Below are 18,096 nucleotides of genomic sequence, written 5' to 3'. Positions count from 1 at the left end.
ACCAACAGGCATTATTGGTAATGCAGATGAACATGGCTCATTTTACGATAAATGTTCGGAGATGGGTTGAATTTTCAATGCATTTTGAATCAGAATACAGGAACCGTGTGTAATAAGGAAGTTGCTATGACATCCAAAAGGAGACAACAAGAAGCTTAACATTAATCAAACAACAAAACAGAGAAGATCTTACTAAAAAATCTCTAGGGCAGTAATATTATTTTATTGTTCATGAGATGTTCAGTGATTTTCTTCATTCATGCAATGAGCGTGCACATCTATTTATATAATGCACAAGGTGTTTATTTATAACTGACATTTCCCAGGGTGATTTGAAAACAAGCTCCTCAGTGACACTGCACACCAATCATGGTAAATATGCATACATCGAGTTACAATTAGGCATTAAACCCTGCATTGTAAGTAACTTACCCTTGGCTGAAGCCCCAAAACAATTTTTTAAAAACAGATCAATAACTTTGAAATCCTAATCTGCAGGGTGCTTCTGAGGATTTCCTGCAATGTATTCTACATTTTAAAAAATCATAGTCCATTTTTAAGTCTCTTCAATGTTTCTACATTCAAACGAGGTTCATCTGTAAATTGTATCCACAACCACAACCCTCCCCCACACCCGTTTACCCCAATACTGATACCAGCAGCTTCAACTTCCTGGACTCCATGCTCTGTTAATTTCTTCCCTAAACATCAAACAACCTCCCTCCCTTCTCTTAATTCCTTCCTTAAAACCCAACTCTTTGACAAAAACTTTTACACTTAATATCTCCAATTTGGTTAACATGATCATACAGAAGGTTGAATACACTCAATCCTTTGATGAGTTATCCAATCAGTCCCATGACCATGCTCTTTTCCCTGCAGCACTGCATTTTTTCCCCGCTTTGAATGGCTATCCAATTCCCCTTTGATGGTTACTATTAATTCTGTTTCCACCACCCTTTCAGCAGTGCATTCCAGATCATAGCATCTCTCTTAAAGGCAAATGCAAATGCCAAGGTGTTGCTACTATTGTCATCCCGAAGACAAATGACAGCAAGTGTTTAAACATCAATTTTGAGTATGTAAAGTTGTAAACAAAATAAAACAAATAGTCAACAATTTTGTTAAAATCTAAGGATTAAAAATGATCTTACCTGGTTTCTGTCCCGAGCATTTGCATATCTGAACCTCTGGATATAGTAGAAAACTAACCAAGCCAGTGAAATGATCATTAACACAATGAACGAGATCGACACAAATACAACTGAGGTACGGCTGACATATTTTTGTAAATTACGAGTTCCAATTGTTATGTACATCATTATGGTGATATTTCTCTCAAGTAGGCTCATAATCTCACGGCCTTTCAGTTCAGGAATCATAATGGCTACAATGTCGCCTGTACCTGGAAAACAGAAAATGAGAATGAATTACTAAAACTGAATTGTGGATACAGTTTACAGAATTGCTTTTTTCTTTCTAGGTAACAAAATGAACAGTCATTTTGAAGTCTAGATTGTGACGATGTAATTGGCTTATTAAATTGATCAGCACCCTCATGTTTTGAAGTAGGATTGCTAAAGGTTGCAATTGTGGTTCTAAAGGTGATAATTATGGTCCTAAAGGTTGGAATCATTGGGCGATCCTTAATTTAGTTTTAAACCAATATTTTTTGATCAGCAAAGGGTCTGGTATGCATAGAACATGCTCCCCAAACTCAAAATCAAATTACTGAGAAACCGCGTTTGTGTTTTTCAGAGCTGGAACATACACTCTCACACTCTCAGTGGTGACAGACACGATTTGCCTTTTAGGTTAGCAAAAAAATGTTTCTGCTTTCCAAGCATGGATCAGAGTACAGATAAAGCTTAACAGCTAAAATTCTGCAGCACCGATATCTCTGAAGTCACCTAAAGATCTCTTTGTCACCTTCCCTTTCCTCACCTATGTTCAGCCCTATAGCAACATCAGCCACACACAGGGTGCCAGCTTCTACACGTATGCCAACAACACCCAACTCTCCTCCTCCACCACATTACTTTTCTACTTTATATAAATGCAAGCTGTTGGGAGATTTTACTTGGTTGTAACTATGGCCACCCCAATAGACCACTGGTTACAAGAGCATCTAGATCAGTAATAAATGAACAGCAGATCCTAGTAACGGTACTACACTTCATGATTTCATCACTAATCCAACAGCAATCTGGAATACTGAAGATTTGACTCTGACATTGGATTACTGAGTACACCATGGCAGGTCGACCAAGTTTTGATATTCCACCTTAGACCCGTTAGCTTGAAGCCAACTCCAATATGATGTACATTGCTTCAAAGAAAAATGTTCTTTTGGTCATTACCCAAAGATGTGTTTTTCAGAATCAGTTTCTAGCCCACATATTATCAATTAGCAGTATTTGCCTCCATAAAGTATTTTTCATTGAGTTCTAGCTGTTTTCCTTCAGTTCCATCATTTAGTTGCATTCCTAATATATTTTTCTTCGTGATGGATTTATCTCCTTTTGTAATTTCCCCACCTTAAATGCATTGATTTGTGAAATTTGTGGCACGTGCAAACAATTATCATCAATTGATAACCAATTTTGAACTGAAAGGTCAGTAGAAGCATACATTGGCCTACTGGCAGGGTCCTTATGTCATTAAATAGCAGCCCTAACTTTCTGCTGCAAGCTTAATTTGCTTTTACAGTGCATAGGCAGCAATCCTCTATCAGCAGAGTGGCACAAATAGACCAACAATTTGTAGAGATTTATAACAGTGCATCATTTTCTCACCAAATTGTGGGGCATGCTGCAAATCAAGAGCAGCATTCACCATGAACTTGCTGTTATTTTTGCAGAACATTCTGGGCCATTTACCCAAGTTTCATGAGAAATAGACTGCAAGACAAACTGTTTAGTTAGTGTGTACCTTAATGCCATATATCCTTGGTCTGACAAGGTAAGATAAGAAATGCAGGCAAGAAAATAATTTCATCACCATAACAGTTATCTGCAAGATAGTTAACACATATTCATGATAGTTTTCCCAGGAATCTGGGACTGTTTAAGATCATGTGATGATCAATATTAACTATTCAGTTAAAACATAAAGTTGCCTTCTTGGGATGATTTGATCCCACTTTCGCAGATTTTTGAATGGTTCACTACAAGTTTAATTAAACAACAGATGGTGTCTTTTGATCCAGAGTAGTTTGTTTCATTCATTGATGGAGCCTGGTAATGGTGTTCAGATTTTCAACTGAAATTTATTTTCCCGCTTTCTATGAATTCCATCTAGTGCCATATTGTCATAACGTAGTTCTTTACATGTAGCAATGTGAATTCCATATTTATATATTCACCAATTTGAAAAAAATAATTGTTCAAAGGAGGCTGGCACAGTGGTTAGCACTGCTGTCTCTTAGCACCGAGGACTCAGGTTCGATCTCAGCCCCGGGTCACTGACCCTGTGGAGTTTGCACATTTTCCCCATGTCCGCGCGAGTCTCACCCCCAAAAACCAAAGATGTGCAGAGTAGGTGGATTGGCCACGTTAAATTGTCCCTCAATTGGAAAAAGAAATGAATTGGATACTCTTAAAAAAATTTTTTTTAAATTAGTTCAAAGTATAATTAAGAGATTGAAAGACACCACTTGCTCAGTTCAAAAGCTATTTCTGATCCTCAACCTGTCCACGGTGCTGCTTCTAATCTCTCTAACATTTTTCTTGCTGACCCATTCTCTGACCAAATCAGAGGAGGATCTGGTTGATGTTCAAAATAAGTTTCGCTCTTCGGTATTTGGTGCATGTGGGTTTCACAGTGGCTCCAAAGAAAAATGAAGGAAATCAGAGTAAAAAACTGCCTCTTACGTCGAGAACTGTCTGCATTGAATGTATTGCACTGATCTTTTTAAACCGTTATGGGAAAAAGCATGATTTCAAGAAGTTTAGATGGGATTCTGTTTGAAACACACAAATACTCTGCTTCAGACTTTGCATTAAAACATGCAACTACAATATATCAACACGAAGTATTACAGGTCTTAAAACCTATTGAATTTACCCTTAAAAAAAAAACAGGACTTTGTGCGGTGAACCATCATCATTAAATTTCTTCAGAAGGCATGTTTATGAATAACTGACCCATTAGAGACATTCCCATTACAAGTACACTTATTGCTGCTCTACTTATTATTTGCTCATTATTTATGAGTTGTCAATAAATATTAGTTGCTTTGCAAAGATTCTGGTCCATTACAATATCCACCAATTGATAGTTTAACACAATATTAAGACAAATCCATTAAACACTGCAACTAGCAAGATCACTGTTAATCCTTGCATAGATCTGGGCACATTTTTTGAGAGTTGAATTATTTCTGAAGCACAAACGAGCTTAACCCCATTCAACCCCTCACAGACACCAATAACACAACCAAATGTGTAAATGCAAGTACAGTAACCAATTCAGCAAGATGTTAACTGGTGCAAAATAAATATTTACATAAAACTAGTCGTCAAATATTGGGGGGAGAAACGGAAAACACCAAAAATAATTTGATAGAAATGTAATCCTGAATTAATCTAAAACTGCCACGGTGGAGAGGAGTGGGAGAAAAATTACTTTTGAAAACAATAAGAAATATTCAGTGCACTCTGGGGAATAAGGAGTGCACAAGGTTTGTGGATTACTTCACAAAATGTTCAAGATGGGAGGCATAAAGAAGATATACTAAAATAGCAATGTCATCACCTCAACTGGCAGGCAGGCAGCAATAAATGCAACTCTCAGTATCCCTTGCTGTTAAACAGGCAGAGGGCACAGGTTTCACGTCCAAAAATATAAATAGTGATATTAAATAGGGCAGTACGGTAGCACAGTGGGTAGCACAGTTGCTTCACAGCTCCAGGGTTCCAGGTTCGATTCCCAGTTTGGGTCACTGTCTGAGCAGAGTCTGCACGTTCTCCCCGTGTCTGCGTGGGTTTCCTCCGGGTGCTCCGATTTCCTCCCACAGTCCAAAGATGTGCAGGTTAGGTGGATTAGCCATGCTAAATTACCCTTAAGTGTCCAAAAAGATTAGGTGGGGTTGGTGGTTTTACTGGGTTACGGGGATAGGGTGGAAGCATGGGCTTAATTGGGGTGCTCTTTCCAAGGGCTGATGCAGACCCGATGGGCTGAATAGCCTCCTTCTGCACTGTAAATTCAATGATTCTAAATATTTAACTACCACCTACATGCTGTTCAAAATCAATACAATTCATCAGCTAATCAAAAACATTGCCCTAAAACTATTTGCATAAACATTGCAGTATGGAGAAAAAGGCAACCATGTTTGGTTTAAAAATATCCAATTGAAAAATGCTTCAAAATGCAGGTACTAATATATCAGTGACTGATACTAGCTTTTAATGAAAACTAATTAAATTTTTTAATTTTCGGTCATTAATTTTACTTTTGCTCGACTGTTTACACTATGTACAGTTAAGTGTGTTTTGTCATCATGTTGAAAAGGCAGTTGAGACCTTACCTGGCCTAGCAAACATGGAAGGAAGGCAAAGATAACCAAATTGGCAACAAAGGCCTATTTGCTTGTTTATTACCTGAATCGGTGTTGCAATGAATATCAACAAGCATGTCATCTTCTTAAATTTAACAGTGTGTGCAAATCAACAAGACTGTACTGTCCCAGGTGAGATTTACACAGCAGAAGCGAAGAATTATTTTGCACAAATTGCAAAAACAAATTAATCATAATAGTCACGATTTCTGTGTTGTGAAAAAGTCATATCAAGTATCATAATTGCACATATGGGGAGGGAAGGTGGCCAGAGTTAGAAAGGTGCTGCTACAGAAGGAAGGAAGGCAGGGGGTTTGGGTCTTCCAAACCTGATGTATTACTACTGGGCGGCGAATGTGGAGAGGGTGCGGAGCTGGGTCAGAGGGGTTAATTCCCAGTGGGTCAGAATGGAGGAGAGTTTGTGCAGGGGGTCGGGATTGAAAGCACTAGCAACAGCGCCACTCCAGATAGCTCTGGCGAAATACTCAGGGAGTCCGGTAATAATAGCTTCATTGAAAATCTGGAGGCAGTTTCGCCAACACTTCGGGTTGGGGGTAGGGTCAAGGGAAATGCCGATTCGGGGAACCACAGATTTGAGCCAGGAAGGTGGGATGAAAATTTTCGGAAATGGGAAGAGAAGGGGATTAAGACACGTCAAAATTTGTTTCTTAGGGGTCGGTTTGCAGGACTGAAGGAGCTGGAAGCGAAGTATGGGCTGGAGCAGGGGGAAATGTTTAGATACATGCAGGTTCGAGATTTTGCCAGAAAGGAGATACAGAGTTCCCGGTGGCGCCAGCCTCCACATTGCTGGAGGAGGTGCTGACGACAAGGGGACTGGAGAAGTGTCAGCGGTTTACGGAGCTATTTTGGAAGAGGAGAAGGCACCGCTGTAAGGGATCAAAGCAAAGTGGGAGAAAGTGTTGGGAGAGGATATGGAGGTGTGAGGTGCTCCAGAGAGTGAATGCCTCCACCTCGTGCGCAAGGTTGGGGCTGATACAGCTGAAGGTGGTATACAGAGCACACCTCATGAGGGCAAGGATGAGCCGATTCTATGAAGGAGTAGAAGATGTGTGTGGACGTTAGGGGGGGGGGGGGAGGGGGGGGCCTAATCACATTCATATGTTGTGGTCCTGTCCAAAGTTAGAGGATTACTGGAAGGGTTATTTCTAAAGTGGTGCATATGAAACTGGTCCCGGGTCTCCGGGAGGCCATATTCGGAGTGGCGGACCAGCCAGGGTTGGAAACGGAGGAAATGTTGTAGTCTTCGCCTCATTGACCGCCCAAAGGCGGATCCTGATGGGTTGGAGAGCAACCTCTCCACCCTGGGCCCTGGCGTGGCGGGGGGGACCTGTTGGAATTCTTGGCTCTTGAGAAGGTTAAGTTTGAACTGAGGGGAAGGATGGAGGGGTTCTACAATTCATGGGCATTATTCATGATGCACTTTCAAGAACTGGATAACATCGAACATTAGTTGGGGAGGGGTGGGTGGGAGGGTTGGGGGAAAGGAGGCTGTGTGTGTTAATGGTGACTATGGGTGATTGTTTGGGGTTTGGTGGGAGGATGGGATCGTTATTGATATGGGGATTGACATATTTGTTACTGATTATTGTTGGTGAGTGTAAATTTGGGAGAAAATGTGACAAAGGAGAAAACATTTTTTTTTAAAAAGTATCATAATTGCACGCGTTTAATGTGCTGTTTAGAACATAAGAACATAAGAACTAGGAGCAGGAGTAGGCCATCTGGCCCCTCGAGCCTGCTCTGCCATTCAATTAGATCATGGCTGATCTTTTGTGGACTCAGCTCCACTTTCCCGCCCGAACACCATAACCCCTTTATTCTTCAAAAAACTATCTATCTTTACCTTAAAAACATGTAATGAAGGAACCTCAACTGCTTCACTGGGCAAGGAATTCCATAGATTCACAACCCTTTGGGTGAAGAAGTTCCTCCTAAACTCAGTCCTAAATCTACTTCCCCTTATTTTGAGGCTATGTCCCCTAGTTCTGCTGTCACCCGCCAGTGGAAACAACCTGCCCGCATCTATCCTATCTATTCCCTTCATAATTTTAAATGTTTCTATAAGATCCCCCCTCATCCTTCTAAATTCCAACGAGTACAGTCCCAGTCTACTCAACCTCTCCTCATAATCCAACCCCTTCAGCTCTGGGATTAACCTAGTGAATCTCCTCTGCACACCCTCCAGCGCCAGTACGTCCTTTCTCAAGTAAGGAGACCAAAACTGAACACAATACTCCAGGTGTGGCAGCACTAACACCGTATACAATTGCAACATAACCTCCCTAGTCTTAAACTCCATCCCTCTAGCAATGAAGGACAAAATTCCATTTGCCTTCTTAATCACCTGTTGCACTTGTAAACCAACCTTCTGTGACTCATGCACTAGCACACCCAAGTCTCTCCGAACAGAGGCATGCTTTAATATTTTATCGTTTAAATAATAATCCCGTTTGCTGTTATTCCTACCAAAATGGATAACCTCACATTTGTCAACATTGTGTTCCATCTGCCAGACCCGAGCCCATTCACTTAACCTATCCAAATCCATCTGCAGACTTCCAGTATCTTCTGCACTTTTCGCTTTACCACTCATCTTAGTGTCATCTGCAAACTTGGACACATTGCCCTTGGTCCCCAACTCCAAATCATCAATGTAAATTGTGAACAATTGTGGGCCCAACACGGATCCCTGAGGGACACCACTAGCTACTGATTGCCAACCAGAGAAACACCCATTTATCCCAACTCTTTGCTTTCTATTAATTAACCAATCCTCTATCCATGCTACTACTTTACCCTTAATGCCATGCATCTTTATCTTATGCAGCAACCTTTTGTGTGGCACCTTGTCAAAGGCTTTCTGGAAATCCAGATATACCACATCCATCGGCTCCCCGTTATCTACTGCACTGGTAATGTCCTCAAAAAATTCCACTAAATTAGTTAGGCATGACCTGCCCTTTACAAACCCATGCTGCGTCTGCCCAATGGGACAATTTCTATCCAGATGCCTCGCAATTTCTTCCTTGATAATAGATTCCAGCATCTTCCCTACTACCGAAGTTAAGCTCACTGGCCTATAATTTCCTGCTTTCTGCCTACCTCCTTTTTTAAACAGTGGCGTCACGTTTGCTAATTTCCAATCCACGGGACCACCAGAGTCTCGTGAATTTCGGTAAATTATCACTAGTGCATCTGCAATTTCCCTAGCCATCTCTTTTAGCACTCTGGGATGCATTCCATCAGGGCCAGGAGACTTGTCTACCTTTAGCCCCATTAGCTTGCCCATCACTCCCTCCTTAGTGATAACAATCCTCTCAAGGTCCTCACCTGTCATAGCCTCATTTCTATCAGTCGCTGGGATGTTATTTGTGTCTTCCACTGTGAAGACCGACCCAAAAAACCTGTTCCTCAGCCATTTCCTCATTTCCCATTATTAAAACTCCCTTCTCATCCTCTAAAGGACCAATATTTACCTTAGCCACTCTTTTTTGTCTTATATATTTGTAAAAACTTTTACTGTCTGTTTTTATATTCTGAGCAAGTTTACTCTCATACTCTATCTTACTCTTCTTTATAGCTTTTTTAGTAGCTTTCTGTTGCCCCCTAAAGATTTCCCAGTCCTCTAATCTCCCAGCAATCTTTGCCACTTTATATGCTTTTTCCTTCAATTTGATACTCTCCCTGATTTCCTTAGATATCCACGGTCGATTTTCCCTCTTTCTTCCGTCCTTTCTTTTTGTTGGTATAAACCTTTGCTGAGCACTGTGAAAAATCGCTTGGAAGGTTCTCCACTGTTCCTCAACTGTTCCACCATAAAGTCTTAGCTCCCAGTCTACCTTAGCTAGTTCTTCTCTCATCCCCTTGTAATCTCCTTTGTTTAAACACAAAACACTAGTATTTGATTTTACTTTCTCACCCTCCATCTCTATTTTAAATTCCACCATATTGTGATCGCTCCTTCCGAGAGGATCCCTAACTATGAGATCATGAATCAATCCTGTCTCATTACACAGGACAAGATCTAGGACCGCTTGTTCCCTCGTAGGTTACTTTACATACTGTTCTAGGAAACTATTGCGGATACATTCTATAAACTCCTCCTCAAGGTTGCCTTGACCGACCTGGTTAAACCAATCAACATGTAGATTAAAATCCCGCATGATAACTGCTGTACCATTTCTACATGCATCAGTTATTTCTTTGTTTATTGCCTGCCCCACCATATCGTTACTATTTGGTGGCCGATAGACTACTCCTATCAATGACTTTTTCGCCTTACTATTCCTGATTTCCACCCAAATGGATTCAACCTTATCCTCCATAGCACCGATGTCATCCCTTACTATTGCCCGGATGTCATCCTTAAATAACAGAGCAACACCACCTCCCTTACCATCCACTCTGTCCTTCCGAATAGTTTGATACCCTCGGATATTTAACACCCAGTCGTGACCATCCTTTAACCATGTTTCAGTAATGGCCACTAAATCATAGTCATTTACGATGATTTGTGCCATCAACTCATTTACTTTATTCCGAATACTACGAGCATTCAGGTAAAGTACACTTATGTTGGTTTTTTAACCTCTGTTTTGAATCTTAACATCTCCAGTTTTATTCCTTTTGTTATTACTGGGCCTATTCACTGAGCTCCCCTCAGTCACTGTACCTTGTACTGTCGCCCTTTTAGATTTTTGACTATGTCTTCTCTGCCTTGCACTTTTCCCCTTACTTCCTTTTGCTTCTGTCCCTGTTTTACTACCTTCCAACTTCCTGCATCGGTTCCCATCCCCCTGCCACGTTAGTTTAAGCGAAGGTGCAATTTTTAACTCAAATTAAGATAACAAAAATAAAACCATATCACTGCACACTTAGTGCTGAATTTGGTCTTATTTCAATTAAACCATTTCTTAAAAAGTTGCAGATTATACAATCAGGGGCCTTTACCAGATTTCAATTAATTATTCATCAAATCTGTCACCAGGAAAGAAATCCTGCACTTCAAATGCAGAATGAGATACTTTGTTTGTGCTAACAAAACAGATCTTTTGAAACATGGCTATTCAATTATTATTTCATGTATGCATCTTTATTCGCCTTGCGAGTATAGTTTGCTATCCATCATTCCAAATATTGTGACAGTTATCTGACTATTTAGTCAATGTTTTGCCATTTTATGCTAAGCTTAGGTAACTGTAAAACTTTATTCCAACGTTTCTCACCTATACCTGTTTAAGAAGTAATCAGACTGCACTAGCAATAAAAATGTCTTCTCACAGATGTTCAAACATCTTAAATGCTTGTATTACGGGCCAGGATTTAGAGAACCCCAAAGTGTATCATGGCGTTCACCTGACCCACAACTTTTAATAGATTTTGGTTATGGGGAGCACAAGGGCCCACTCTACAGGTGTGATGCACAGAGATCTAAAGTGCTTTCAAAATAAAACAATGTTTATTATATGAATCCAGTTAACATTTTATAAACACACAGTAAACATCTTAGCAACTATCAACTCAAATTCTTCCCCCCAAAGAATACAGTATTCTATAAGTAGCCCTTAATCTTTCTTTGCAACATCTATTAGACAAATACCCTCTTTAACCAAGACATCAGGTTTAAATTCTCTACTGAGAGCAGTTATCACTTTTAAATTAGGCGATCTGAAGACATTTTTTTCATGCAGAGAGAGATCAAAATTACACCTTGTTTGGCTGGATGCAGCTCCAACTCTGAAAATGAAACTAAACACACATTGTAGCTGCCAGCTTAAAAACGAAAGTAAAAGCAGAAACAGCCCAGCCCCATCCACACTCAGACATCAATGCAGCTACTTGATAAACACCTATTTCTTAAAGGTACACCCACTACAGCTATTTGATAAACACCCATTTTTTAAAGGTACTCTCACATGACACTTGCAACAGACATCTTAATGGCAAAGCCACTGTACATTTTGCTTTCACAACCTTGTAAACAATATTTTGTTAATGTCACCTTTTTAAAGATGCTAAATGAAACCATTGCTGTTAATCTAGTTCAAAACCGTCAAGGACCAGCAGCACTGTCACTCTTTAATTTGGCGACATTGGCAACAATTCAGGAATCCTACTCAGAATTTGGGGACATTTGCAAAATTTCAGGAATCCTACCCAGAAAAGCCAGAGGCAGCAACAGTACATAGTGGGTTTGATCGATCATAGGTCGAGAGATTGGGAATGTAAGCATATTTCAAGGGTTTGAGATGACAGCAGTATACTTCATCTTATTCCAGCTATCCTGGTGCTAAATGCAGTCAGTGCAATCATGAAGAAGGGTTCTGTGTATAGTTGGAAGCGATGTAAAATAGACTAACTATACCCGACTGACTCAGATCTTTTAAAGGTCTCAAGGATGTGCCATATGTTGACTGAAGGAGAAATCCTGCTTAAGAACATATGTTATCCTGTATTACTCCCAAGAGTTGCAATGTGCCTATTCGTGAATCCTTCATGTACAGTGACTCATCTATAAAGTGCAATTCGTTACAGTTCTTTGACTAATGACCCCATTACAAAAAAAAGAGAAAAAAGCCGAACTGATTTTAGAATTTTCTCCAGACCAGGAGGCATTGGCTAAGTTGAAAAACTTTCCCCACTGGACACAAAACACGAGAGGAAAAAAGACCATTCAAGGTAAAATCATTCAGAGGTGAAAAAAGTTTAAACACCATTCAAAATTCAAACTCAAAACACGGTAATTCAGATTCAAGACAATCCTTCCAAAAATCCATGTCCCTCAATTAAAACAAGGGTCAACGTTATCAGAATTTAATCTACCACAAGTCTCAGCTTCATGTCAATAGGTATTCGCAAATATCTTGGGTGGGATTTTCCACCCAACCCACCGCAGAGGAGGCGGCCTGCTATTGGCTGGCAACGGCATCTGCTAGTCCCATCATTGTCAACAGGGTTTCCTGTTGAATGTATCCCTCGCCGCCAGGAAACCTGCGGCGGGGTACACCATCAGCAGGACTGGAAGATACCGCCGGCATGAATGGCTGGAAAATTCCAGCCCTTTTGTCTGCTCCTTATTTCAATCAGTACATTCCTATCAATTATAAAAACACAAAAGCAAAATACTGTGGGTGCTCTAGATCTGAACTTAAACTGAAAATGCTGTAAATATTCAGCAGGTTTATTAATAATAATAATATTTATTATTGTCACAAGTAGGCTTACATTAATACTGCAATGAAGTTACTGTGAAAAGCCCCTAGTCGCCACACTAAGGCACCTGTTCAGGTACACAGAGGGAGAATTCAGAATGTCCAATTCATCTAACCGGCACGTCTTTCAGTACTTGTGGGAGGAAACCGAACACCCCCCACGAAGAAACCCACGCAGACACAGGACGAATGTGTAGACTCTGCAGGCAGTGACCCAAGCCAGGAATCGAACCTGGGACGCTGTGAAACAACAGAGCTAACCACTGTGCTATCATGCCGCCATGACCTCATACCGTTTAGCAACATCTATGTAGAGAATACTTCAGCTCTGTAACCTTTCTTCTGAACTCAGTTGTCAATTTGCTCCTCAGGATGCTACAATGTTCATACAACTTCCCCCAGATTTCAATAAGCTGATTTTGAAACACCCATACCTATGTTTATATTTTTAATATTTTTATTGAGATTTTGGTATACAAAACAAATATAAATACGAACAAACAGTGGGAGTTAAACAAGAGAATATAAGTAAAACTAGAAATGAAATGAAAATGAAACGAAAATCGCTTATTGTCACAAGGAGGCTTCAACTGAAGTTACTGTGAAAAGCCCCCAGTCGCCACACTCCGGCGCCTGTTCAGTGAGGCTGGTCCGGGAACTATTTACATATAGATTGGTTTTGACTATTTGCATAGCTACATCACAGTTACCCCTTCCTTTTGTTTTATTCCTTCCTTACAGTGGCGATTGTGGTCCCCTGCTTCCCAACAATTTTCCCTCTGCTTTTCTTCTCTTTGATTCAGGTCGTTGTTGCACCTGACCACCACCCCCCCGGTTCTCTTGTTGGGTTTGGTTGCGATCCTTGTTCTCCTGAGCCGCCCCCCCCCCTTCTTTTCAGTATCATGGCTACCCCCTCCTAACCTTTGGCTTCCGAGTTGTTGGCTACAAACAGGTCTTGGAACAACTGAGTGAGTGGTTCCCAGATATTGTGGAAGCCTTCTTCCGACCCTCGGATGGCGAATTTAATTTTCTCCATTTGGGAAATTCCGACACGTTGGACAGCCAGTCTGCAGTTTTGGATCATGGAGAGCAGTTCAAAGTCCGTCTGTAGGTTTTTCCTCTCCGACAGGAACTCTACGGTCGGGGCCTCGGAGTATCGCCGGTCTACTTCCACTATGGAGTCGACTAGCTTTTGCCTAGCCGCCCTCTCTTCCCTTTCTCTTCGTGCTTTATAAGCAATAATTTCTCCCCTGATCACAGCCTTCAGTATCTCCCAGAAAATGGCGGGTGAGACCTCCTTGTTCTGGTTATTAGTAATATACTCGTCTATGGCCTGTGATATTTTCTTGCAAAAAGCCTTGTCGGTCAGGAGGGCCGTGTTCAATCTCCATGGGGGGCATTGTGCATGGTTATCTCCAATCTCACATCACATAATGTGGAGCAAGGTCGGTGATTCCGATTGCGGAGTACTCCGCCCTTACCGATTTTCCCACTACAAGAAGTCGATCCGTGAATAGGCGTACTTGGGAGATGAAGGAGAACTCCTTCTCTCCTGGGTAGGTGAATAGGCACGGATCCACCACTCCCATCTGCTCCATGAATAGGCTGAGTTCTTGCGCCATGTTGGAGGTCTTTCCTGTGTTGGGATTCGACCTGTCTGTCCGTGGTATTGTACGCAGTTAGAGTGTCCCCCCCACCCCACCCATGACCTGTCGGTGCATATCTACGTTGGGGATTTCCACCATAAAGTTAGTGTCGTCCCAGTTGGGAGCGTACACGTTCACCAGGACTACCAGTGCCCCGTCTAGGGCACTGCTGATCACGATGCATCATCCCCCTGTGCCTGTAATCACCTTTGTCGCCATGAACATTGTCCTCTTATTAGGAGCCCACGGAATTGAGGGAAAAGTACTGACATGGCTGGGAAATTGTCTGAGTGGAAAGCGATAGAAAGTAGGGACAATGGGTAGGTACTCAAATTGGCAGAATGTGACTAGTGGTGTCCCACAGGACATTGTTCTTAATCAAGGCCCCAACACCAAAGAACAAAGAAAATTACAGCACAGGAACAGGCCCTTCGGCCCTCTCAGCCTGCGCCGATCCAGATCCTTTATCTAAACCTGTTGCCTATTTTCCAAGGATCTACTTCCCTCTGTTCCCCGCCCATTCATATATCTGTCCAGATGCATCTTAAATGATGCTATCGTGCCCGCCTCTACCACCTCCGCTGGCAAAGCATTCCAGGCACCCACCACCCTCTGCGTAAAAAACTTTCCACGCACATCTCCCTTAAACTTTCCCCCTCTCACCTTGAAATTGTGACCCCTTGTAATTGACACCCCCACTCTTGGAAAAAGCTTGTTGCTATCCACCCTGTCCATACCTCTCAGAATTTTGTAGACCTCAATCAGGTCTCCCCTCAACCTCCGTCTTTCCAATGAAAACAATCCTAATCTTCTCAACCTTTCTTCATAGCTAGCACCCTCCATACCAGGCAACATCCTGGTGAACCTCCTCTGCACCCTCTCTAAAGCATCCACATCCTTTTGGTAATGTGGCGACCAGAACTGCATGCAGTATTCCAAATGTGGCCTAACCAAAGTCCGATACAACTGTAACATGACCTGCCGACTCTTGTACTCAATACCCCGTCCGATGAAGGCAAGCATGCTGTATGCCTTCTTGACCATTCTATCGACCTGCGTTGCCACCTTCAGGGTACAATGGACCTGAACTCCCAGATCTCTCTGTACATCAATTTTTCCCAAGACTCTTCCATTGGCCGTATAGTCCGCTCTTGAATTGGATCTTCCAACATGCATCACCTCACATTTGCCTGGATTGAACTCCATCTGCCATTTCTCTACCCAACTCTTCAATCTATCTATATTTTGCTGTATTCTCTGACAGTCCGCCTCGCTATCTGCAACTCCACCAATCTTAGTATCATCTGCAAACTTGCTCATCAGACCACCTATACCTTCGTCCAGATCATTTATGTATATCACAAACAACAGTGGTCCGAGCACGGATCCCTGTGGAACACCACTAGTCACCTTTCTCCATTTTGAGACACTCCCTTCCACCACTCCTCTCTGTCTCATTCACGTTATTCATTAACAGCTTGGATAATGGCATAGAAAGTCATATATCCAAACTTGCTGATAACATAAAGTTGGGTGGCCTTGTAGACAGTGTACATGACAGCATAAAATTACAAAGGGCTATTGATAGACTAGGTGAACGGGCAAAACTGTGGAAGATAGGTTTTAATGTAAGCAAATGTGAGATTATCCATTTAGGACCAAAAAAGGATAGGTAAGAGTACTTTCTAGATGGTATGAAGTTAAATTCAGTGGATGACCAAAGAGACCTTGAGATAGATCTTTAAAATGCCACGAACAAGTGCAGACAGTAATCAAGGCGGCTAATGGAATGCTTGCCTTTAAATCAAGAGTATAAGGACGCAGAGGTTATGCTGCAGCTTTGCAAAATCATGGTTAGACCCCACTTGGAGTACTGTGAGCAGATCTGGGCACCACATGTTAGGAAGGATATTTTCGCCTTGGAAGGAGTGCAGTGCAGGTTTGCAAGAATGATACCTGGACTACAGGGATTGTTATGAGGAGAGATTATACAGATTAGGCCTATTTTCTTTAGAATTGAGAAGGCTATTGGGTTATCTGACTGAAGTCTTCAAGATATTAATAGGAGAAGACAGGGTAGATAAAGATAAGCTGTTTACAATGGTTGGAGATTCTAGAATTAGGAGGCATAGTCTAAAAATTAGGGTCAGACCATTCAGTAGAGATGTTAGGAAGCACTTCTACACTCAAAGTGTGGTAGAAGTTTGGAACTCTCTTCCACAAATGGTAATTTATGCTAGAACAGTTGTTAGTTTGAGAGAGATACATTTTTTTTCCCGGCAAAGGTGTATAGGCCACAGATCAGCCATGATCTCATTAAATGACGGAGCAGGCTCGAGGGGCTGAATGGCCTACTCCTGTTCGTATGTTCCTAACTAAGAACCATTGGTGACCAATGCTCCTACAAGCTGCACGACCAGGTAGCATGCTGCAAGAGCACGTGGCAAGCTGCAACACCCTGCACAAGTTGGTCCTTTTAAATTGACTTATGCATTGACAAAAGCTGAAGTGCTATTCTCAATGTCTAACCCGGATAACGGAAGGATTTTTTGGATTTTGAAAATTTTAAGAATTCAAATAATTATAGAAGGATTGCACCCTGAACTCTCATGTCACTTTAAACTCTTTTATTTTCATTTCATATTTCCAACTTCTACACTATTTTGCTTTTGTGCTGCTCTTGGGAGTATTTGACTGTCTGTCTACGCCTATAGTACAACTACAAATCTCAATTCAAACCATATATTTACTCACCATCTTTTAAATGGAGTTATCCTCAGTTTCAATTGCTTCTGTTGGGATCTGAACTACATGGTTACTACACCCCAGTCTTGGTGTATTAGGTTTGAACCCACGTCCTCTTGTTCTGATCTCACTGTCCTAGTCCAACAGGCTGCTTATATTTGCACATTGTACGATTTGCAGTATTTAAGATCTCAGACCACATCTCAATCATCCTACCAAATGAAGAAAAACAAGTGCAGGAGTATTGCAACCATCTTTTCAAACTTCGAGCTCTACCTGCAAAATTCAATTGCCCCCCCCCCCCCCATACTGGTTGTCATCTGTCGATACAGCTTGGCGCCTTCAATGAACAGCATGACACATCAGATTCTGCACAAATTTATAAACTTACTGATCCTACGCTAATGGTGTGCTTAGTGGCAGGGACATCAGCTCCCAAAACTGTTGAGTGCAGTAATCCTCTCAAAAGTTATCAAATTATTAAAATTTTATTCCAGATTCAGAATGCTGCTGCAGCCGAAGTACTCACCTACACAAAGTCCCAGGTTTCCATAATTTTGAACCTTTCTCTGTTGCACTGGCTCACCACTCGTTTTCAGTCACATTACAAGCCCCTATCCAATCTCTGCAATCTTCTCGAGCCATGCATCACAACATGCATCCTGTGATACCTGCTTATTCTGTGTTTCACAATCGTGCTTCTCAACCATCAGTGGTAAAGTTATCAACTATGGATTATGCAGATGTATTGAGCTGAGCTACAGATTGGCAATGAACCAATGGCAGAACAGGCCAATGGGCTGAATGGCATCCTGCTCCTATGCTTCTTCAGCCACTATTTCTTTGCTTTTGGGTATTTCCTCTTTCCACCTTCTTCCCTGTTTTCAAAATCTCTCTCTTCAACCAGGGCTTT

General features: G+C 41.6%; 1 protein-coding gene across 2 annotated transcripts in view; it reads right to left on the bottom strand.

The window, feature by feature from the left end:
• Nucleotides 1–18,096, bottom strand: part of rnf150a (ring finger protein 150a) — a 127,115-nt gene that overhangs the window by 60,082 nt on the left and 48,937 nt on the right. For both annotated transcript variants that reach the window (XM_038792455.1, XM_038792454.1), the window contains exon 2: nucleotides 1,155–1,405. In XM_038792455.1, coding sequence (XP_038648383.1) covers nucleotides 1,155–1,405 — 251 coding nt within the window. The remainder of the gene's footprint in view (nucleotides 1–1,154; nucleotides 1,406–18,096) is intronic.

Source organism: Scyliorhinus canicula, chromosome 3, assembly GCF_902713615.1.
Source record: "Scyliorhinus canicula chromosome 3, sScyCan1.1, whole genome shotgun sequence".
Classification (NCBI taxonomy): Eukaryota; Metazoa; Chordata; class Chondrichthyes; order Carcharhiniformes; family Scyliorhinidae; genus Scyliorhinus; species Scyliorhinus canicula.
This window is presented reverse-complemented; position numbering and strand designations above follow the sequence as displayed.